General features: G+C 55.8%; 1 protein-coding gene across 7 annotated transcripts; it reads right to left on the bottom strand.

Moving 5' to 3' along the window:
* Positions 1 to 731: 731 nt before the first annotated feature.
* PAQR5 (progestin and adipoQ receptor family member 5) lies at positions 732 to 14,842 on the bottom strand. Of its 7 annotated transcripts, none has more exons than XM_027789549.2 (9): positions 14,499 to 14,842; positions 14,039 to 14,116; positions 10,852 to 11,084; positions 10,452 to 10,579; positions 10,101 to 10,306; positions 9,314 to 9,440; positions 4,252 to 4,348; positions 3,624 to 3,765; positions 732 to 2,995 (listed from the first exon to the last, which is right to left on the bottom strand). In XM_027789549.2, exons 3-9 carry the CDS (start codon positions 10,900 to 10,902, stop codon positions 2,748 to 2,750), a joined length of 999 nt encoding a protein of 332 aa, XP_027645350.2. In that variant the 5' UTR covers positions 10,903 to 11,084; positions 14,039 to 14,116; positions 14,499 to 14,842; the 3' UTR covers positions 732 to 2,747. The 7 variants fall into 7 exon arrangements, with proteins under 7 accessions (XP_027645350.2, XP_055647382.1, XP_055647360.1 ...); XM_055791407.1 differs by having other exon boundaries at positions 14,636 to 14,842; XM_055791385.1 differs by having other exon boundaries at positions 14,039 to 14,842.
* Between the last annotated feature and the right edge of the window lie 9,174 nt (positions 14,843 to 24,016).

Genomic DNA, 24,016 nt, shown 5'->3' with positions numbered 1-24,016 from the left:
GAAGGTACAGCCAGTCAGACAACAACGCCTGCCTCGACTGGGGAGCTGTTCCAGAAGACAGTCCTAACTCCTGCTACAGTCATGTTCATACCCTCATTCCAGTTTATTTAAAGCCACATTGTGTGTTATAGTTTTCTGGAAACAGACGTGTATTTTGGATTAAGCGTTATTCAGGAATATTCAGATTCACCTTTTACCTTAACCAAAGGAACCTGATAGACCTAAAAATCTGCTGTATCTGCACAGTTCATCAGCGCAGTAAAATCTGCCTGGCTGAAGAGGAGATAAGTGATGATCTCTGGGATTTGGTCATAAAGTTAATGGGTTTGTTTGGGATTTGCTCCAGACTGGGCACAGACACACACTGAAACAACGTGTTTCAACAAATAAATATCCTGTATTATTTATTTGTAACAATTTGACACAGAATTTTTATTTCTTTATGTGAATAAAATTTAGTACATTGAGTAGATTTTTGAAGGCCTGTCTCCAACTGAAGAAGAAATCTGGCTGACCCGTGCTGCTTCGAGGTCATTCACTTGTTCAGTGTGTAAAGTATGTGCCAGACAAAGGGTCCATGCAAGGCACTGCAGGATCCAAAGGGATTATGGTAGTGTATAATATGGTGCTGCATTTTTTTATGTAGTTTTCCTACAAATAATGTCACCTGAGGAAGATGAGAGGAATTCCCAAATTCAAAAGTTAAATGGCCAAGAAGAAAACAATTCATGTAAATTTTACAGACTCTTCAATCATGCTTTGCACGCAGAGCCAGATTCCTTTCTGGTCACACGAGTACACAAGGTAAATAAGCTTTGCAATTATTAGCAATTATCTCCGAAGTGATTAATTTTCACAGACAGTATTTTTATGAAACTATACAAATCAGGTTAGCATATATCAGTGCGATAGTTATATTAGTTTTCTCTTTCAATGAATTAAAACTGTTGAATAAACAATTACGTTCCAGTGCTCATAAATATTAACATAAATCTTGGTCAGCTTTCAAAAGAAAGCTATTTTTCAAAAGACTTATTTGTCCCATAATATATTTAACGAGCCGTTGTATTGTCACTCAAAAGTGCATCAATTATACCTTGACAGAGGCAATTATACACAAAACAAATTATACACCCGTATGATTATCAAGAAGCTTGATAATATTCCCTAGCAGTAATCTTTGCATCACGTGTTCCTGTACCTCCTGCGTGGCGTTGGGTAAATCCAACATGACAGCCTCGTGGCTGGAGCCACCTGCCGAGCTCCCCCACGGGCTGCCTCCCCCTCGCCCGCACCAGGCTGAGGCCTCCAGGCTCTCACCAGGCCTCTCTGCTTCTGCTTCTAAAATCCAGATGCAGCAGCAAGGGAAAGCAAGGTGAGCAGAGGTCTAACTCTGGAAAGGCTTTAAAATTAGAGGTTTTGATCCCCCGTGCATTACCAGCTCAGCTGTTCTGCAATCCTGCCTTTCACCTAACAATGCCCCTGTCCCTACACTGTACAGACTCCCACTTCTTGCTCAGCTGATGTTTTATTCTCCCCAGACACCCCCATCTTATTCACTCATGACAAGAAAAACATTATTCTACTCGAGTGGGACCAGAAAATAGAGAGCTTCAGAGGTGACACATCTACCACCAGTCACACACTCAGACCAAGTGTCCATCTAGCCCAGTATCGTGCCTCCAGGAACACCCGGGAGAGGATGCCTCGGCGTGGCAGTCATGAATTTCTCAGCCACTGCCCTCAACAAGGTGTCAAACACCTTTTCTGAATAGCACGGCTTCACAGCCATGTTAAACACTTGACACAAAACAGTGCTTTTAAGGAAATCCACGTCATCACCTCGTGGGTGCAGGGAAGATATTTCTTCCTCTGTTTACGTTTGATGCTACAAACAAGTTTAGAGAAGGAGCTCAACTGCGACTGCAGGACGGAGTTGTCTGGTGCAAGGGGGGAAGGACGGTGCCCCCACACCCTGTGCTTGGGGCTGTGTCAGCCACCGAGCACTTGCATCACCCACACAGTCGGGAGCTCAGCTCTTCCATGGGAATTAAAATCCCAGGACTTACCTACGTGAATTGGACCCCAAAAAAAGCTTTTCTGGAGGAATGTCACATGGAGAGTTCTTCTAGAATAACTCCTTCCAGGTAATGATTAAAAATAGCTGAATTTAAAATGTAGGCAAACTCTAGTCTCTCTCAATCCCCATCTGTCAGGCACTTGGGTTTAGCATAAGGCTGTGTAACATGGATATTTGAGGTTTTAAAATAATGCCACTTTCAAGGTGAAAACCTTAGTTAGGGGGCCCCTGGGAGAGCCCTTGCTCGTGCCTTCGCCGAGGAATCTTGGCTATCGGTCTAAACTGGTGACAAGGACATCTGTGTCACCAGATGACCGGCATTACCCACGTCCACTTGCCTCCCCGATTCCTCTGTAAGGCAGACCTGATGAATGCCTATTGCTTTGGAAAGTATTAGCACTTATCTCCCTTTTACAGAAAAAGTTAAGATTATTTTAAATATTTCTTCTGCTGAAATGGCAACTTGATTAAAAGCATTTCATAATCTGTTCCTAGCTTTAAAGCTAAATGTACAAAAACCAGTGCAATATGTTTTGCTCTTGAGAAAATTTTGAATAAATATTTCCTCAGAGAGCATAGGCAAATAAACTCCTCCTCATCCATACCATACGTGTATTGTTTAGGGTCTTTCTTGTGGAGCAGCATAAATACTATCTAGACCTGAAGCCTAATGCCCGTGTGGTTTTTCTCTCTGCAGAGGCTCTGGCATGAAGCTCAGGGACATCGAGCAGAGCCCGATGACAGCAAGGCTCACGGCCATGCAGATGCCCATCGACCCGAGAGTCTGCAGGGAGGAGGGAAGCAGCGAGGTGGGCAGGAGCCGGTCACGGCGCTCAGACATGTCCATCATGATGGCCTCCATCTGGAAGTGCGTGCCAATGATCCCACAGACGTGGAAAACTTGGTGGCTGTGCCCTGCAACAAAGCCAAAAGCCAAGAAACTCCCTGGGCTTCATTAAACCACCACTGTGAGGGCTCAGCGGACCTTCTGCCTAGCATCCATTGCCTTTAAATATTTATTCTGCTAATTACTGTGGCTTTTATCATTGTACCACCAGAGCCCAGCGATCTTCCTCTCCAAAATGCAGCTGGCTCTAATGGAAATGAGGGATGTGAGCTCGCTGCTGCGGTCCTGGCACAGGCAGCATGCTAAACAGCACCGTGCTTGTGCACAGCGTGGCAAGGGGAACGGGGGAAAACCCTGGTGCGGCCAGGACTGCCATCCATCCTCCTTGGTGGCTGCTCCTACAGTGCCCTGACATGGCACTGTGAAGCACCGTTGTGCCACAGGTGAGGGTTTTTTGCATGAGAAATGAGTGCTTTGTGGTCATGAAACCCTCTGTGAAACAATTTGGAAACAGCATGCTTCCGGAGTTGCTCCCACTTTACCTAGGCAGGAGACTGCTGTATCTCATATGTAAAACTACATTTCAGATTTCCAGCAGGGAATATATTATAACCTCTGGGAGTCACGCATGCATTAATGCGCTTTCTTCCTGAAAATAATGAGAAAACAATGCCAGCTCACCCTTTGGGCACTTACCAATATAATCAAAGTGTCCTGGCGCAAGCCTCTCTGGCAGATGGCTAGCAAAGATGAAGCAAGTGAGGAAGGCAAAGACAGTGTGCTTGTAGTGGACCAGGATCGCAGCCTCTGTGCAGCTCTCCGCCGCGCACAGGTAGAACTGCAGCAGCAGAGAGGGGTCCACACAGGGTTCCATGCAAGGGAGAGAGGAGAACAACACATTTCTAAAGGAGGCAGCACTGTTCCCTGAGCCCCCATCGCCTCTGGCATCACCCAACAGAAGAGCTGTCGCTTCCATTTCATGCAAATCCAAGCCCCACACCTCCTGCCCTTAGACCTCACTGCAACAAAATTCCCACCCTGTTCCAGTTTAGGAACTAGAAAACTTGCAGCTTTCACAGGCAGTAATATTGCAGCGTGGGCAAAGTTTGAGTGCAGGGCTTTGAAGTGGAAGGAATCTGCCTGTCAATAGGTGCAGGAAAAAATAACCAAATCTCTTTTCCTGCCGGAGTTTGTTTTGCTTTAAAAAAATAAAAGCTGGCATATTTTCCCAAATATTTTCAGACTAAGACAAAGCAGCAGATATTTCCAACCCTGCAGCACACCAATGTCTTGGTGCTGTGAATATGGGCTGTGGGAGGCGTACCCTGTAGAAGAGAGGGATGCTGTCGAAGAGGTACGGGTACACGAAGGCCAGGGTGCGGGAAGCCTTGCTGAACCTGGGCCTCTCCGCCTCCAGAAACCTAGAGGAAAACAGAGAAGGTATCTCACATGGCACGGCACGGCACATTAGGTTAACGTAAGCGCTGAATTCTGTTTGCCAGTTGTCTGCTGGGGACTGTGGATTGCAGAATATAGACTGCACATACATCCTCCCATGGATAACTGTGAATTCAGCCAGAGTAGCGCAGGTTTTGTCTGCTGAGAGTATTAAGGCTGTGACCAACCTCAGCTCACGTGGCTGAACCTTCCCTGACCAAACCTTGAGCCGGGGCAGGAAAGATTTAAGGACCACCCTCCCCTGTCCTATTCTCTGGCTCTCGCAGGTGCATCTCTGCAGCTCTGAGAACAATCTTTTTTATACTGTCCTGGCACGGGTGATTTTGCTTCTTTTACCATTGCTCATTAACTGTTACCCATCAGCAGCTAGGAACAGAGCTGGTCTTTAAACAGCTGCTTCCCCTGCAGTTGTTTTTAACTGAGTTTTCGCTCTTGATTTTGAATCCCAGCTTTCTGAGCATGGCAATCAAGGAGAATACATCTGCCTTGGTTTGGAAGGCTTTGTAGGCAATGCAGCACCCAGGCTGTGATTGTCACTGTTTGTTAATTAAGCTGTATTGCAGCTTATGTCTGAAATGCATGAAATGTCGCAGCATCCTTCTTTTTTACATCCTGCCAAGACTTTGTGATTGTCATTTCAGAGAATGCATGGAGAGAGTTACTGAGATCACAAACTAAATTAATTAAACAAGTTACTTTTTAATGACATCACCATTATAATGGAAGAAGCAGCCTGTTGGTTATAATCACACCGTATATGAGGAGAAAAGTGTATGTCTGGACAGGGAACACTATTCTGCATTTTGTTCCCCAGGAAATCATGCTGCTGAAATGTAGGACATACTTTGCAGCTGAAATCACAAAATAATTGACCATCCAGGTCCCCCAAAAAAACATTCTAAACCCTGGAGCTGCGTCGCAAGCCCTGCGCCAAGCCCCAAGCCTGCTCTGGCTGCATGGGGACATGCACAACCCAAACAAAACCTGGAGACGGAAAGCCCAGGAGAGCCTCGAAGAAGCCTAGCAGCACACGCTGGCCTAGCCGCCAGCCATCCTGCCCCATGCAGCATCTCCAGCTGCCCGCAGCAAGACCGGCACAGGCACCATGCCCCACACCAACCCTTGCCCCTCCGGCGTGGGGGCAGCTGCGGGACAGCAAGGTGGGCATCAGGATGGGCCCTACCACGAGGAGGGCTCCAGCAGCAAGCCCATCACCCTGCCCTCCCATTGCAGCCACAGGAGCTCCAAAGTAGGAACAGAAAACTTCTCCCTCCGATGCTTCCCTGCTGGGAAAGACCAACTTTTACAGGGTATTAGCCCACTGTGGAAACAGGGAGATGAACTTGAGCAGAATTACAACAGACCTACCCACAGAGCAGAAGGGCTTTATCAATATGGCCCAAAATACAGGTTGAAACCCCCACAATTCAAGTTATACTCAAGAGCCACTGACTGATAAGGGCTTTCATCTTGCTCGTCCTCAGTTTAGCCATCCACCGTGGCTTGTGGCTTGCTCAGAAGACATCACGATGATGCTGGAGAAGCCTCCTGCTCTATTTTCCCCTGTATTTCTGCATGATTCCTGCTGTATTTTCTGACCATGGTTTCACCTGCCCAGTGCTGTTCTCCCATCCCGCTCACCTGCTGCTGCGCGGTGCTGCGCTCACCCTTGTCACGCATCTTCCTGCTCCTTCGGCCACGCACCGCTCCAACCTGCCCCGCTCTGTTGCCAAAACAGAGCCACCATATCACAGCCTGGGCACGTGGCCAGATGCACGGTGACCCTGGGGACAGTGCCCTATTCACGCAGGATGGCGTGAAGTGTAGCAGAGTTCAAGCATACTCTGTTCTCATCGTGAAAAGCACGTACAGGTTTTTGTGCTTTTGCGGGGATGTCCGCAGGGAGATGCCAAATCCTCAAGAACGAAAGAAACCTTTCGTGCAGCTGCTTATCATCGGGGTGGGGGGATGCAGGCGGATGCTCGCTATTTCAGTGCTACAGGGGTACCTAGCGCTACGTAAAGGATAAACATACTTATTTCAGTCCGTCTGCATGTGTTTCCCTGTATGGCATTTCAGTGTTCTCAGCGCACAGGATGCAAAAACCAACCAACAAAAATCTTACTGTTGACTCATCAACCAGCCATCTAGGATTGGAATTTTTTCCAGTGAATTTGGTAAAACTTGCTGCAGTAGCTTAGCAAATGCCTTTCTTCAGATGCCCCACTGCAAGTCCCTGCCTTCATCATGTTGATGCATCCTCCTCTGCATTAACCCCTGCTCCTGTCGACCTCCATGGGGTGCATCAAGAGGCTGGGCACACTCTGCTGCTGCGTCCGGCTGTGCTGCAGAAGCTCAGCCAGGTTCTGGTAGTGCTGACAGCCTGAGCACGAACCAGCTCCGAACCAGAGAGGTGTGTTGCCAGCCTCTCCCCTCGAGTGGCCGCAGTGCCAGACAGCCAGTGACCCTCCCGGCTCCTCAAGCCAGCCCTGCCCAGGGTGCGGTTGGCGGAGCAGCCCTGACAGCATTGCCGGGTGGCTGCTGAGCCTGTGCCGGGCTGGGCAGGTCCCCTCCGAGTGCACCTGGCGCGGGAGCATCACCACCCATTGCACAATTCGGTTTCGGGTCCACTCCTGTCCACCCCCCCCACTTGGATGGACATTTTGGCTGGTGTGACTCAGCCGAGGATGACACCAAAGTGAACACAACCAGTGAGCAGCACCCTGCGGTGGGAAACAGGGTGGCCCAGGTGCTGGTGGTTTCACAGGGGTCTCAGGGCTGGCCAGCCCTGCTGCCTCCCCATCCCCAACCCACCAGCTGTGGCTCAGGCACCGCGTGGTGCAAGCCAGGTGCAAGCCACTTGTGCAAACCAGGGAAGCGCTGTGGCAGAGGCAGGTGCAAAACCATGCACCCTCATCCTCTGCAGCCCCACCAGTCTTGCTCTGCAAGAGAACAGACAGGAGAGGTGGGCGGCTGGGGGCTGCCCACGCAGCTGAGATACTCACAGGTGCGGGCATGTGGAGGGGACACTGGCATCCCAGCCTGCGGGGCACCGTTCCCATGGCTACCGTGGTCCCCAGAGGTGACCCAGCCTGTGCAGGGTGCGGGATGAATTACAGGGGCTCATTCTGTGCTCACCAGCCTGGGGGTAAACCGGCAGCATTGCTGGCCCACACTGGGACTGGTATATTCAGCATTCCTCCTCACCCAGGAATGTTTTCTGGATTTTTTTTTTTTATTTTTAAGCCTAATTTGATGGATTTACTACTTCTTTAATGAAAATTACTGAGACAACAGGAATTGCTATTCTATCACATAGCGATAGTTGCATGTTTTTCACATACCTTTACTTACAGTTTTGTAGCAGAGAGATGCTGACAATTAAATTTGCAGACCAAGAATTTTTTTTTAAACAATCCAAATTAATCTGGAACGATCTCAAGTTGCTGATATTTCCTAAATGTTATCTTCAAGTGGTAAGTACTAGGATTAGCACATGGTCAGTGAGCTTCGTTTGCTAAGCCCATCTAATAAGACAATAAAGAGACGCACAGGACAAAAATAAGAGGGGGAAAAGAGACAAAAAGAAAGAGAAAGGAATGAGGAATATAAGGAAAAAATAGCAAGTCCCAGCTGGCATCATCCACTGAGTGAGCCAAGAAAGATCCTTGAGTTTGCATTACTGCTTAGTAATAGCAAGGACAGGTCCAAATCTTCCACCTCAGGGAGTTACTCCAGCGAGTAACCCTCAGATCAAAAGGTGAGTAAATCCCCCCGTACTCAACAGACACTTAAATGAGCCAAATTTGCAGGATCCGTAAGGAATACCGAGAGCTCAGCACTCCCTCTCTCAGGAAGACACGGCGATGCTCAGCTGCATCCCACCCTGTGGCAGCCCCTCTCCTGCAGCAGAGCCAGCCGGGCAGTGTGATTTCTTCCTGCTGTGTTTGTCAGGACATAGGAGAATCTTCCTCCCTGCTGAGGCAGCATCATCAAAACACAGCCCTGTGCCGGGGGGGTCCTGGGGGCTGCCCGGGCCATGCCCAAAGGCCTCCCAGGGTTACGTGATGTCACGACAGGCGACCACATGCCAAAGAGCAACCACATGCTGAAGACACACCAAAATACAAAGACACCCCAAAACAGAAGGAAGGGATAATGCCAAACGATTCACGCTGCTTGTGAAAACAGGAATTGTACATTTTGCAAAGCGAACTGCATGTCGTCGTAATGGCAGACATGAGTGCTTTACAAACACAGCCTTCAGGGAGGTATCTACCATGAGTTAAATAAAAACCAAACCAGCTAGAGATCATGGCATGCATCACTGGAAATCAGCCAAGTGGTTTAAACATTTGAGATATTCCAAACAAATTGTCTAATGCCATTCAGGAACAAAATACAGCACACGCAATGCTGCTCATGCTTTAAAAATTAAGCAATTGACTGCAAGAATGCTGAGGTTCCTCCTCTGCAAATTTGTTGCCCGCACCTATAAACACACACACGCTCGCACACATATAAACACGCACACACAGCACTTAGGCTGATACGTGCCTTTGGCACGACCATGCTCATGTATAAACCCAAACACGTGCTTAAATGTTGGGTGCAGAGGAACCCACCCCTTTTTGCAAGTTATGTTAGAAAAAACAATGGCCAAAAAAAGGTGGATATTTTCCTGCCAGGCACGCACCATACAAAATCACCTTTTGAACTTTCAAAAATTAAAGCTACTTCACTTGTTTTGCATTTTTGGTTGTCAAACTCTCCTAGTGCTAACATGCAACATGTTTCCCAAACCAAAAATCCCCTTCTTCCCCTTCCTGAACTTAAGGCTTGTATTGTTACAATACAGAAAGCCTTTATTAATAATACTAATTAATGATTATGCTGTAGCAATCATGGCAGATAAAGCAGAAGCTTACCTGGAATAGCAGGACAGACTGGTGCTAATGACAGTGTTAAAGACTGCAATGGGGACGTAGCAGTGGTGGAAAGTGCTGTTGAGCCATTCTGCTGGGAAAATGTACGCTGAGTACGCCAGCGCAGACCCTGGAAATACAGGAGGTGCCCAGTTAGTTCCCGGTCCCACCAGGACCCTCAGCATCCTCCTGGGCCCAGCTGTGAACCTGCGAATTGGCGCTGGGCACTCTTAGGGAAGGGAGATATGAACAAAGGTAGAAGAGCAGCTCAGTTAAGGGGAGCATCGGGCAGACACCCCAACAGCCAGCTCCAGCAGACACCTTTCCATGAGGAACTGGAGGCGTGTTGTGCCATGCTAAGATCCCAGCTGCTGCTACGGCTGCTTACCCTGGGCTTGCTCCCCAGCGAGGTGCCACCAACGTCACTGACAGCACTTGTCTTTAGTGTGGGTTGTTTTCATTATTCTATTTACTACAAAGACTGAAGAGCATCACACAGCCAAGCCTCCATCCCGGGGCTGCCCGGTACCAAACCCAGCCCCAAATTATTATTTATGGTGGTGTTGGAGATGCTTCACAGTCCCTCCCAAGCACCAGGCTGTAGGGAGGAGGAAGAGGAGGCGCGGAAACTACATACAAACAGCCACTGTCCCCACTTGTCCCATGGGTACAAGCCATCTGAGCACCCAGGGTTCAGCCCTGTCCCTGGTGTCACCCTGTGCTTCAGCTCCTGCTGCCCCAGGGAAGTGCCAGCGACTGACACCCCACCAAAACCTCTGCCCGTCCTTACCCAGGCTGTACATGCTGAGAGCTGCGTAATCAAAGAAGTAGCAGATGTGCCGGGCACGGGTGGACATGGTGCTGAAGGTGTGGGCGCAGCTGGAGGCGAGGGGGTAGATGCAGCAAGTCAGCAGGTAAGCGAGGAGGGGCCAGGCGTGGGGGTCCTCCTGGCCCCCCGGCCCTCGCAGCCGCCCCACCAGGGTCCATACGAAGTACCTGTGGGATGGAGGAAGGTGAGCATCGTGCCCTCGCGTGTCCCTCATCCCTGCTTCCCTAGCCTTGCTCCCCCCTCCTTGCTCCCCTGGCCTTGCTTCTACCACCTTCTCCCGTGGGTGCTAAAGACCCACAGCACGGTACCTACCAGGCAGGCACAAAATGTGTCCAGATATTCAGGGTCTCGTTGGTCATTTGGAAGACGCTGAGGAGGCAGTCTGCTGCTGAGCTTCTTGGAGGGCGATACCCAAAGAGGATCCCCTGCTCCTGGTAGCCCTGCAAGGCAAGGACTGGCACTGGGGGCAGTCAGAAGAGAAGGAAGGACAGATCGGAGGAGAAGGAAGAACAGATCGGAGGAGAAGGAAGGTTGCCAAAAGGAGGGTGCCCATAATTCAGGACCCAGGACCCTGCTGTGAGGACAGAGTCATGTCCCTTCCATGGGAGGTGATCTCAGGGAAGGGGCGGCCACCCCGACACGCTGCTCCCACTTGTCACCTCCCAAAACCCCACCAAGCCTCGGACTTAGGGAAGAAAAACTCCTCTCTGACCTTAGGCACTTGGTTGATGCTGAGCAGCCGGGGTAACTTCAGGCTCAGCATCGTGTGGGTTGGGGCTCCGGCTCCGAGGGACGTTTTCGGCTCAGCTTCCCTGGGGATCAGCCCCGGCAGTGCCTCACACCCCGCCTGGCCACATCTCACACCCCGCCGGGGAAACGATGGGATGGGGAAGGGGCTGCCCAGTGGCAGCTGAAGCGATGCTCCCTGGGCTCAGGACAGGTGGCCTGGGGAAGACAAGCATTGGTGGGGATGTGGCAGAGTGTCACCATGCAAGGTCCCAGACCCATATGTGCAAACACCTCCTGGGGTGTTCCTGTGGCATGGGGAGGGGAGACAGCATCCACCCCTGCAGGGGATGTTGGGCTCCCTCTCTACCACCCATACCCTAAAGGGCAGGGGGAGAAGGACAGCATGTCCCTGTGTCTACTGCCCAGAGGGACTGAAACTCCCTGTTATCACCCCAGTCGAGCTAGGGGTGATGTGGGAACAGCGCTTGTGTCCCCAGAGCACCCCAAGGTTGCACAGAAAGCCCTGAGCATGCGCTGGGGGTCTGTGGGGTACAGGCAGGTCCCCTCAGGGCAGCAGCGAGGACTTGGGGTCCCAGGCAGCACCTGGGCTGGTTCACCTCCGCCTGCTCCCCATCGAACATCCCAGTGCTACAGCGCAGCCCCTCCAGCCCCAGTGTCTCCATCTCTTACCCGCTAACACCTTTGGCAGTGCTGCTTCTCCCCCTCCCCCTCCACCTCTGGTCTGTGAAATTAAGGTGGGAAAAAAAAATATTTCCTGCACCCTCCTGCAAGGGACCGCCTGGCCTGGGGGAAGCAGGGCGGGAGGGGACCCCGAGGCTCGGTGTGCTGGGTCAGCTTGGTCACACAGGCACGTCACTTGGAAACCAGCAGACTGGTCCCCCCACGTTTCTGAGAGATGTCTGCAACCCTCCAGCCCACGGAGCCAGAAGAAAGAGCCTCCGCATCCTCCCGAGAGCCGCTCCCGGGATGGCATTTCGGTTGCCTCAGCCATCCCATAAACTTCACACTGAGACACACCAAAATTCAGCCTTCGGCACACATTGCCAGTGCTGACAGACTTGCCAGTCCCATGTGAACCACCTCGCTGCCCTTTCCCAGCCCCCAGCCCCTGGCATTACTCTTTGCCTTCTCCTTCTCTTCCTCCCCGCCCAGACTCCCCCTCCCCGCACGGCCAAGCAGCTCCGGTGCAAACCAACATGGGCAACGCGCCACGGGCCACCGTGCACGGGGAGCGCCCGGAGAGAGGGAGGTGGCTGGGAGGTGGTTAGCAAAAGGGAAAAAATTAACGAGGCAAGAGAGCAATAAACCCAACGTAAAAAAAAAATTGGAAATGGCTTTAGTTAAAGATTAAATCAGAAGCTTTTTCTTGTCTGTTGAACTATAAGCATGCCGCCTCAAAGCTACCCAGAGCCTGCAGCAGCCTTCCTTGATGCCCGTTGGTATTCCTGAACTTCTCTGTGGTGGAAAGGGGACCTGAACCCTGCGGTGGTTTCCAGAGCCTCGGGACCCAGCTGGAGGGCAGGGGGCGAGGGCTGCCCTTGGTTATTTGCATGCTCCAAAAATCAAGGGCAGCCTGGCACCGAGCTCTGACCCCCACACGCCTGATACAAACACAAGTGAGGGCGATGATGGGATGGAACAAAAATAATGTCTCTTATCTCAGTAAAGGCGAGGAAGCCACACAAGCCCTTCACAGAGGCACGCTATGGGGTGTGGGAGCCCTGATTTGCAAAGAGCCTTTGGAGGGGAGCCTGAGCTGGGCGCGCTGGGGTGCAGCCCAGAGGGACCGTGTCCAGAGCCAGGAGCTGGCCCCCTCGTGCCCCGCACCGGGCTGCCTCCGCCGGGGGACGTGGGAAGCACCGGGCCCAGGCTTAACCAAGAACTTGTATTTTTAAGAGCAAAATGAGTCAGCGGAGCTGCGGGGAGCAGCAGCAGCCCGGGCACACCCTGCAGTCCCATGTTTTCCTCCTCCTCCTTCGGTGGAGTTTTTCCACCCGGGGAGCAGTGCTCCCGTGGCAGTGGCGTGGGACCAGAGGTGGGGGCATGTCACAGCCGTGACCTCTGCAAACGGCTCCTTTGCAAACAGCATGTCACCGACTCCGCAGGCTCACCCGACTGGCTGCAAACACACCTCTTCCTCCTCCTCCCCCCCCCCCTCCTCCTCCTCACCCCCCCACGGCCACGCACAGAGCCCCGTGGGGATGCCAGGCACCACAGGCTTCAGGTCCAGCCCGGCAGCCTTTGTTTGTGCCAGGTTCACCCAGGGAAGGTTCCTCCCTGGCACCAGTTTTCACCCTTAAAAGCTGTGGTTTGTCGCTGGTGACAGGAGCCCAGACATGTCCCCTGTCACCCCATCACTGTCCCACCACCACATGCACGGACTGGGCTCCAGCGAGCGCGGCCGCAGCGGCTCTCCCCTCGGCACAGCTCTCCCTGCCAGCACCAGCCAGCAGCCGGTGTCTTTCAATGGAGGGAGAAATATTTTAGCTGTTAATCATTGACTTTTATGACTTTCTTACGGCAGTGCAAGGAGACAGACGAGTTGAACTGCAAAACTAGCAGCTGGGCTCCTTGAGTGCTCAGCACCGGCGTCAGCAGCATGGGACATGCCAAGACCTTTTCCAGCAGAACAACAGAGGCTTTGTAGGAGGTTGTTATTGCTGCGGGTGGCTGCTGGTATCTGCTCGGGATCTGAGACGAGCAGGCAGCTCCAAGCAATACGCAGAAGCTTAAGGCTTTCTGAAATCAGTGTGTCTCAGGCACGTGTTGGAGCTGTTTGCCAGACCCAGCGCTTTTATCCGTCCTCCTTGGGGGACGCCCGCGCCGCTGTGCCTTGTCCCGCTCCTAAACCGCTGCCCAGTAAAACTTCCATAAACTCCACAAACACCCAGCACCGCCACCAGCTGCTGGTGCTGTAGGAGGGCAGTGAAAAAGCAACGGACTGCCGGCCCTGCCGCCCCATCCATCCCTGCCACACGCAGCTCTTCCCCACCTTCATCTTTTCACGGCGCGTGCGAAAGACTCCCAGCCTCCCAGCACGGACCCACGGGCGAGCTCATGCTGTGTAAACCCTCAGCATCCCCGGGGCAGCGATGAAAAGCAGCGAGCCCGACTGATCCAGGGGATAAAGCTGAGCGGCCGGTACTTACGGCGCTGCTCCTGGGAGTGGGGCTGGGTCGGATGCTGCGTTATCGCCGGCGCTGGCTCCGGGTGAACGTATTACTCATCTGTGTACAAACACAGCCCACATGGCTGAGCCTGGCCGGGCGTAGGCAGCCAAGCAAGCGGGCTGGGGCAGGTTTGCCAAAGCTGGCAGGAGGGCAGAGAAGCTCTGCCCAAAGCCCTGCTCACCCCCCGCACCCGGCAGGATGGGTCCCGCACCCCGGCTGGGCTCGGCGGGAAGGACGCGGCGGAGGTCAGCCCCGCCGGCTGCTTTCCCAGATTAGGAGCAAATTAATTCTGGCTCGTCTTTGAGTGGAACAGGAAAAAGGCAACAAAATAAAACCGGAAATAACTGTGGCCAAACGCTCTCCGATCGTGCTCTGGATTAGCTTCGGCCGGGCTGCAAGGAAGTGGAATAAGGGCAGGAAAAAATATTAACTCACAGACCTCCCTGCGCATCTTCAGCTCCCAGGCCCCACCGGAAAACACCCGAAACTTGCTTAACTGTCTCCACGGAGACTGTAAAGCTCAAACTCTCATGTAGATGAAGAGGGAGGTGCTCCCAAACTGGAGAGAGTTCTTACATCATTCCCAGCTGGACGGAGGACCACAGCTGGCCCGTCATGGGGGTCCCCTCGGTCACCACGGAGCAGGAGCCACTGGCTCTCCCCGCACCTGCACTGGCTGCAAAACCCAGCATTTCCCCTTCTACCCCACTAAAGCCACCGGTTTTACTGCGACGGTTGGTAAAGTGTTGCACAATATTGGAACAGTGGTAGATCGCGAACCACGAGGGATGCACGAGCATTGCTCCTGTATAATTAAGTAGTTGGAGGAACTGGAGCCAGGCGTAATGCGCTGCCCACGGGTCACGGGGAGAAGCACTAAAGGGCATTTGAAATCAGGGCTGGTGAATGTGCAGCACTATCCTGCATTCTAATTGTAAGGGAAAGTCTCTTGACAGCAATTTCTGGGTGTAAGGCTGTTAACCCTTCCCTGCCAGCACTGCAGCACGGCTTCCCCTCGGACAACGGCTTCCCAGGGCTCTGCCGTCTCCTCTGGGGTGCCGTTCCCACCAGGAGGGATGCCCCAGGGCTGAGGTCATGCCCTGTTTCCCAGTGTCGGAGCCTTGCGGGCTGACCCCGGGATGGGGGGGGGGGCGGATGTGGGGATTTGCAGCAATGGGCCCAGTAACAGGTTCCTTAACAACGCAACCCCCGTGCAGAGGGTCAGATCCTGCCAGCAAAACCCAGACCCCGTGGTCACGACTTCTGCTACCACGAAATCCAACCCTGGCAGCAAAGAGGAGCTTGCGGTGTTCTTGCCCTGGCAGGGATGAGCTGGGGATGCAGGGATGGATGCAGGGATGGATGTGTGCCACTGGAAGCCAATGCTTACGCTCCAGCGCTAGCCCACGCAGGGCGGGGTTTATAAACATCCCTGCTATTTGGATGAAGAAAATAAAGCCATCCCCAGGCAGTGCAAGGAAGACAATTTCATCACAGCTCTGCTCGGAGGAGGGGCTGCATCATGGATAACCGGGTGCCTCTGGGTCACCCACAGCTCCTGCAACGTTTTTCCTCCCTGCTGGCAAATTGGCACAAAACAAGGATTTTGTGGGCATGGGACAGGTGAGGCCGTGGCCGGGCTGGGCACACGCATGTCTGCATCCAGCTGCATGGCAGGGGTCAGCATTGGGAGATTGTCACCAACTTCATTCCCTCGCAGCCCCCGTCCCCGCAGGACTACGGGCCAGGAGAGCAGCGAGCAGGAGGAAAGTGCTGCCTCTCTGCCCACCCCATGCATCTGGCACTGAGCGTGTGTTTTAAACCATCTCGTGGGCTCTTCTTTCCTCCGAACCATTGCCCGCAGAGGCCAAGATGTAGATTTACTCTACTTACCCCCTCGCCTGCACAAGTTTATGAGCTAGAGCCAGTCAAATGAGGTGGAAAGGATGAAGTCTGCTACTGTGCTGTAATAAAACCATGAAAAACTTTAAAATTAGTCCTGATTGTTTTCACACAATCGCTGACACAAACCCATCAAATAATCCATCCACATTTATTTGCACTGGCGGCTTGTGCACCAGCACCAGCTCTGCCTGGCAGCAGCGGAGGAGAGATTTTATACCCAAGTACTTCGACCCTGCTTTGGGCATGACCTCCAGCCCGAGGCAGGACTTTCTTCCCAGTGCCGTGCCCGTGTACAAGCAGCCTGGAAAACCTCGTGTTTCCAAACCCAGTGTTATCAGCGCCTGCGAAGGTTGTACCAGCCTCATGGTGCCTCCAGTGCAAGCGGTGCAATGAGTTTCAAACCAGTGGAAACTTCCCAGCACTGAATGGCTAAAGCCCAGCTACGGTTTTTGCAGCAAAATAGGAACTGAGCTGAAGTACAACCAAGCCAGCAGGATGTCCCGGGGGCCTGGAAACCAGCAGCGAGCACAAATCAGCCAAGAGCTTCTGCTGGCTCTTGCTCCTGGGGTCAAAGCACTGGGAAAAGGCACTTTGGGGAAGCTCCCAGCTGCACGGCTCAGCTGCCCCCCAGGGAGCTGTGCTCTGGGTAAAGGTCTTGCCGGCACGGCACCAAGGCAGTGCGAGGTGGAGGGTGCTGCTGGAGCACCTGCACCTTCAGTGAAGGTCCGTGCAGCCCAGAATCCTGTGGGGTGATGTGCAAGCGGGACATCCAGCCCTGCATCGGTGCGAATGCCCGGGTGGTTCTAACAGGGGAGGCAGAGATGCTGGGCTCAGTATCCCAACCACTCTTCCCGAGCTTCGCCGCTAGCACATGTTTGCCAAGGGCTGACCACAATCCACCCCAGCAGCATCAAGCTCCATCCCAGCATACAGCCTGAAGCCCAGCTCCCCAGCAGCTCTGCTTTTACTGAGGGTGTTAAAAGCCAGAGAGGATGAAAAATGAAAAATCGGTATGTGAGTGTTGGCCGGATCCTGCTGCCCTGCTCTGTCATTGATGGAGAAGGGCGTGAGCTGCGTGCAGGGAGCACTGCTGATGTGAGGGGGGTCACGGCAGCTCTCGGTGCATGCTGTGGGCAAGGGGTGCCCATGGGAAAGCCCCAGACAGGGTGCCCAGTACGGATTTTGGGGGGCCCTGCAAGCAACTGCTGGGAACTGGTGGCTGAGCGGTGCCAGCAGAGACGTCCCGTGGCTCACGACAGGGACAGTGCTGGCTCCGCTGCTCTGACACCAGCCCTGGAACACCACACGGCCTGGGGAGCACTGCGCACACACACAGCCCTCCGCATCATCCATCCCCCAAGCTGTGTGCCGACACAGCCCCATGCAGATGTGCACACCCACCCCCAGATGTGCCCTGCACCTCCCCGTGCAGCTGTGAGCATGCAGCCCCTGCACAGCCCAGGGACAGCCTGGGGACAGCCACCACCCAAGGGGCAGGGGATGCTGCTGACCCTCATGCATGGGAGCAGAGCAGAAGCCGTGCCGTAGGTGCCAGCACTCATCCCACCCTCAGTCACAGTGGCGCATGGGTCCGGGCTGCACCCCCTGCACCTGCCAGCACAGCGCACTCTGGTTTTAATCACCCTCCGTTTTTTATTTGACTTACAACTGAGCAGCAAGAGCATAAAGGTGACTTTTCCCAGCTGGCTGTACCCCAGAAACACAACCTCTGTTTGCTGAACTGCAGACAAACATCCGCCCTCAAAAAAAGAATGACTCAGTGGGAGCTGCGGGGCCCAGCGGCGCACCCAGTGCCACCAGTAAAGCCCCTCCAGGCTGGGGAGAGCCAGGGGCACACTGCAGCCATGGGGCACGCTGCAGCCATGGGGCACGCTGCAGCCACGGGCACGCTGCAGCCATGGGGCACGCTGCAGCCATGGGCATGCTGCAGCCATGGGGCACGCTGCAGCCATGGGGCATGCTGCAGCCACGGGCATGCTGCAGCCATGGGGCACGCTGCAGCCATGGGGCACGCTGCAGCCATGGGCATGCTGCAGCCACGGGCATGCTGCAGCCATGGGGCACGCTGCAGCCATGGGGCACGCTGCAGCCACGGGCACGCTGCAGCCATGGGGCACGCTGCAGCAATGGGGCACGCTGCAGCCATGGGGCACGCTGCAGCAACGGGCACGCTGCAGCCATGGGGCACGCTGCAGCCACGGGCACGCTGCAGCCATGGGGCACGCTGCAGCCATGGGCATGCTGCAGCCACGGGCATGCTGCAGCCATGGGGCACGCTGCAGCCATGGGGCACGCTGCAGCCACGGGCACGCTGCAGCAATGGGGCACGCTGCAGCAACAGGCACGCTGCAGCCACGGGCATGCTGCAGCCATGGGGCACGCTGCAGCAATGGGGCACGCTGCAGCCATGGGGCACGCTGCAGCCACGGGCATGCTGCAGCCACGGGCATGCTGCAGCCATGGGGCACGCTGCAGCAATGGGGCACGCTGCAGCCATGGGGCACGCTGCAGCCATGGGCATGCTGCAGCCACGGGCATGCTGCAGCCATGGGGCACGCTGCAGCCACGGGCACGCTGCAGCAATGGGGCACGCTGCAGCAACAGGCACGCTGCAGCCACGGGCACGCTGCAGCAATGGGGCACGCTGCAGCCACGGGCATGCTGCAGCCATGGGGCACGCTGCAGCCATGGGGCACGCTGCAGCAATGGGGCACGCTGCAGCCATGGGGCACGCTGCAGCAACGGGCACGCTGCAGCCATCGGGCACACTGCAGCCACGGGCACGCTGCAGCAACGGGCACGCTGCAGCCATCGGGCACGCTGCAGCCACGGGCACGCTGCAGCCATGGGGCACGCTGCAGCAACGGGCACGCTGCAGCCACGGGCACGCTGCAGCCATGGGGCACGCTGCAGGCACGGGCACGCTGCAGCAACGGGCACGCTGCAGCCACGGGCACGCTGCAGCCACGGGCATGCTGCAGCCATGGGGCACGCTGCAGCAACGGGCACGCTGCAGCCATGGGGCACGCTGCAGCAATGGGCACGCTGCAGCCACGGGCACGCTGCAGCCATGGGGCACGCTGCAGCCATGGGGCACGCTGCAGCCATGGGGCACGCTGCAGCAACGGGCACGCTGCAGCCATGGGGCACGCTGCAGCCATGGGCACGCTGCAGCCACGGGCACGCTGCAGCAACGGGGCACGCTGCAGCAACGGGCACGCTGCAGCCACGGGCACGCTGCAGCCACGGGCATGCTGCAGCCATGGGGCACGCTGCAGCAACGGGCACGCTGCAGCCATGGGGCACGCTGCAGCAATGGGCACGCTGCAGCCACGGGCACGCTGCAGCCATGGGGCACGCTGCAGCCATGGGGCACGCTGCAGCCATGGGGCACGCTGCAGCAACGGGCACGCTGCAGCCATGGGGCACGCTGCAGCCATGGGCACGCTGCAGCCACGGGCACGCTGCAGCAACGGGGCACGCTGCAGCAACGGGCACGCTGCAGCCACGGGCACGCTGCAGCCATGGGGCACGCTGCAGCCACGGGCACGCTGCAGCCACGGGCACGCTGCAGCCATGGGGCACGCTGCAGCCACGGGCACGCTGCAGCCATGGGGCACGCTGCAGGCACGGGCACGCTGCAGCCACGGGCACGCTGCAGCCATGGGGCACGCTGCAGCCATGGGGCACGCTGCAGCCACGGGCACGCTGCAGCAACGGGCACGCTGCAGCCATGGGGCACGCTGCAGCCACGGGCACGCTGCAGCCGCCGGGCACCCCAGCCTCAGGCCTGGAAGCTGCAGCACCCGCAGCAGCCGGGACAGGCAGTCCTGACCTTGCAAAGCTGGGCACGGACGTGTGCGGGGTTGACGGCAATGTGCTCCGAGCAAGTATTCTTTCTGCTTTTTTTTTTAATTATTATTATTCAAATTAACTCGAGAGTCTGGGTGCAGCCTTTCCCAAAATTTCTGTCGAGGGATGAAGACCAAGCGCGGGAAGGGTTGCCCCCACCCAGAAACATCCGAGTAGGTGAAAGTCATTGCTGGGCGGACCGAGGAGCATCCCTGGCCCTGCAGGTGCTGTGGGTGGGGCTCAGGACACAGCTCCCCACAGAGCCAGGAGCCAGCATGGACAGAGCCAATCCTCGGAGCCGTCACCCTTCCCCTGCCCAAAGCCTGGTGGCGTGGCCCCATCAGTCCCCCACCATTCCTGGGCAATGGGGTCCACAGTGCCCAGCACGGCAGCGAGCGGGTCCACCAGCTGGTCCTGAGCCCCTGTGCCAGATCCTGGGGGGTCACCGTGGCCAGAGGGAGCCTGGTCTCCTGTTCTCCTACAAAGGGACGGGCCTGGCTCATCCGTCCTCTCTTGGGCAAGTTACCTGGCGAGGAGCCGCTCCCGGAGCCAGGGGACTTCCCAGGCAGCCTCCGAACCCCACAGCACCACCACGGAGCCACTAACAGGAGGTGCAAAGGGAGAACTGGTTAATATTTAATTTAGCCCTAAACCCGCATGTTTAATTGCACACATTTAATTCTTTGCCATGTTATTCATGGTCTACCGCAAGCACCGCCTCTTCAATGCAAACCTCACCAGGAGCCAACCCGGCACATCCAGCTCCCGCAGCCCTGCAGGGCCTGATCCTGCTGTGCCCCAGCACCTGGCGCAGAGCAGCTCAGCACTGTGGACACCCAAGGAGGACGAGGGCTCCCACCACAACTCTGCCTGCGCTCCGGCAGCAGGATCTTTGCAGCAGGCATGGCTGCTGGCGCTGCTGGGCACGACCGTGGTGCAAGCACCAAGGGACAAGTCACAGGGTGATGACTGCGGAATAGGAACGCAACTGTTTATTCTGCTCATCCAAATTGTTTTTTTTTTCCCCGCCATAAAAGGGAGTTAGTTGGCCATAAAGTTAGTCGTCGTGAGCTGGAGTTACTCTAAATGAAGGCGATCGGTTGTTCCAGACCCTGTGCTAGTTTACGGCGAAGCAGAGCTGAGCTCAGGATGTGCCCAACTTGCAGAACCGTGTCCCACAGCCCCTGCTTCGGCGGGCGTTAATGCCACGTGCTGCCAGCGGGACTCGCACCTGTGAGTGGCTCCCGAGCACGCCACGACCCCGCGGGCAGCACACCTCCGCCTGGCAGAGATGGTTGCAAATGAGAGGGCAGGGTGGGTAAAGGCAGGCGGCACATGCGGGCTGAGCAGCATCCCTGCTCCCTGCTCTGCGACGGGCAGGGAAAGCTGGGCAAGAGCCACGGGGGCTTCGCTGCAGGATGGGGATGCTCCAGGAAAGGTGCTGCACCAGCACTCAAAACCCCAAAACCTTTAGAAAATTTTAAATTCATCCAAATCCCCCTGAACATCAGCTCTGTCTCTGGCAGGGACACAAAGGCTGTACATGGCTGGGGGAGGGGGGGGGGGGGGGGCAGGTTTGCTCCCCTGCCCGGGGGTCTGCTGTGCTGGGGCAGGCTGGGGGGGGCAGGGGGCCGGGAGTGCTGCTGTGGTGCCATAGGGGGATGGAGGGGACCGTGGGTGCCCTGGAGCCCAGCCACAGCCAAGCGTCACCAGCCCTGCTTGGCTGCTACTTCAATGATAAGATAAATCCTATAAATAAGAGCTGGCGTATCTGCAGGGGCTGGAGGGTCTCACGCCTCCTGGGGCTGCTCCTCCTGGTGCCCCCGGCCCTGCTTTGCACCTCGCTTTCCCCCAGCAGACCGACCCTCCCTTAGCACCCGCTGTGCGAGCGGGAGCGGCCCCGCAGCGCCCTTGGAGACCATCCTGCTCTGCCCTCATCTCCAGGCCCATCGTCTCCCTCTCCGCCCCGAGGAGCTGGGGGGCTCGCAGCAGCCGTGGGGTGGGCTTTGCCCCCCTGCAGAGCAGCTCCGGTGCTTCCTCCCCTCCTGCTCTGCCAGCATCCATTCCCCACCTCCTGCATCCTGGTGGAGACCCCTGCATCTGGAAAGCAAAGTGGGGAGCACTGAGGCGGCCGAGCCTGGGTGGGAAAAGGGGGTCTGGCCAAACCCACCACCTGGCAGCGAGCGGGACCCCCTGCCCCCTCAGCCCCCACACACAGCCAGCCCTGGCTGCTGGCACAGCCCAGCTCACACAACACGTTTCTGGCTCCAGCCTGCCTTCGTTAATATTTTTAATTACAAAATGAATATGCTGACACATTCTGCTTACGAGGCATGTGAGATGGAGGAATGTGCCAGTGCTGACGGTACGGTTACATTTTCGGAGGACGTGGGGGTATGGCAGCCCCAGCCGGCAGCAGGGATGCTGGGGGGAGCGGGGAGGGAAGCGGGTGCTGAGGAGGGAGAGGAGCCAGACCCCTGCGGGAGCACTGGGACTCCACAGGGAAAATCACCCCCAGCCCTACCTCACCATCCCCAGCACCAGGTACAAACCTACATTTGGGAAGTGCTTCCTCACACCCTCCTCCTCCTCACTATCCCTTCCCCGGAGCTTGACGCACTGGTCTGCCTGCCTGTGGCACCCGCGGGCACAGCTGGATACACAGCTGGATACGGCCCTGCTCCGCGCAAGCCGGGCCCAGTGCATTACAGAGAGCAATACTCGGTATTAATATTTAATTCTCTCTAAGCAGCTCATCTCCCAGCTGAGCACCCAGCAGCCAGTCCCGCGGTCCCTGGGCACAGGGAAACGGCATTTACCACCAGCTGCTTCTGCTGACATTTGATTGTGCAAACAAGGCCCAGGGAAAACAAAAAGCTACAGTGGAATATCAGAACATTTGATAGGATCTAGCCAAGCCCTGTGAGTGCTTGGGATAAAGACGGGATTTCAACAAAAAGGCTTCTTTATGATCAAATTAAGGGGTTAGTATTCCCCACCCAAGTGATACCAGTTGGATTTTCTTTCCCCCACCCGCTTCCCAGCAATGGGCTTTGCAGAAATGTCTTTGTAGATGCTTCCTGCACACAAGGGGCTGAAGGTGCCACTTGGTGCCTGGGGGGCCCTAGCCGATTCGGTTCCTTGGAGGGCACCGTGCAAAGGGCGGTTCGATATCTCACCTGGAAAACAGCAGGGAAGGGAGGAAACCCCTGGCCCGGGGCCAGTGCCCGCAGGGTCCCTCTGGAGGGGCTGGGGAGCAGGGTGGGGTGCTGGGGGGGAGCGGAGCGGGGCGCTGGGGGGGAGCAGAGCTGGCGGGGGGCAGAGCCGGGTCCTGCATGGCCCTGCCATGGGCTGCAGCCAGCCCTGCGCACACGCGTGCCCGTGCTCACGTAGCCCCGAGCCCTCACAGCATCCTCAGCGTGAGCTGATGCCAGCGCCTGCACGAGCCCCTTCCCAAGCGTCCTCAAAAGCCTCTTTGCACACCCAGAAGGGTTCAGCTGAGATTTTGCTGGCAAACAGGCGCCTGGGCCTGGGGAACGTGTCCATGCACCATTTCTGTCTCCCAGTGCGGGCAGAGAGGCTGCAGCCTCCTTCGCTGGAGCCCAGCTGTGCAGGGAACCCCCATCGGCACAGGGCACAGTCTCTTGTATTTCCTCCTCGGGGTGACAGAAAGCCACTAAAGCGTGATGAATCCATTTCGAAGGGAGTGCCTTAAGGCGACGGCATCGTTTAAGCTCAGGAAGGCAATCAAACTGCGCTTACCAACAGGGACGACTCCCTGGAGCAGTGTTTGTGCTGACAGAGGGGGGCCAGGAGGCACACGGGGCGAGGGATGGAGGGAGGAGGGACAGACCCACAGCGGGATGGTGCACAAGGAAGGCTGTACACGGAACATTCTCCTACTAGAAAATAACAGTAATCTAGCCTTGCTTTGGAGGGGAAACCAAACCAAACCAACAGAGAGACACCTCACCTTCATCACCACCGAGAGCATAACCCGGTACCAGCACCTGCACACGCCGAGGGCAAGAGAGCACCTGAGGAGCTGGAGGCCAGGCCAGTACTCTCGTTTCTTCCCCCCATTAGCACCAGAAGCCTGACCTTGCTGTAACGAACCGATCACCTGTTTTACATTTCAGCTTAAGCGATGTTGGAAGGAACTTGAACATCCCCTGGGAA

The sequence above is a fragment of the Falco peregrinus genome, chromosome 1 (assembly GCF_023634155.1).
Source record: "Falco peregrinus isolate bFalPer1 chromosome 1, bFalPer1.pri, whole genome shotgun sequence".
NCBI classification, from domain to species: Eukaryota; Metazoa; Chordata; class Aves; order Falconiformes; family Falconidae; genus Falco; species Falco peregrinus.
This window is presented reverse-complemented; position numbering and strand designations above follow the sequence as displayed.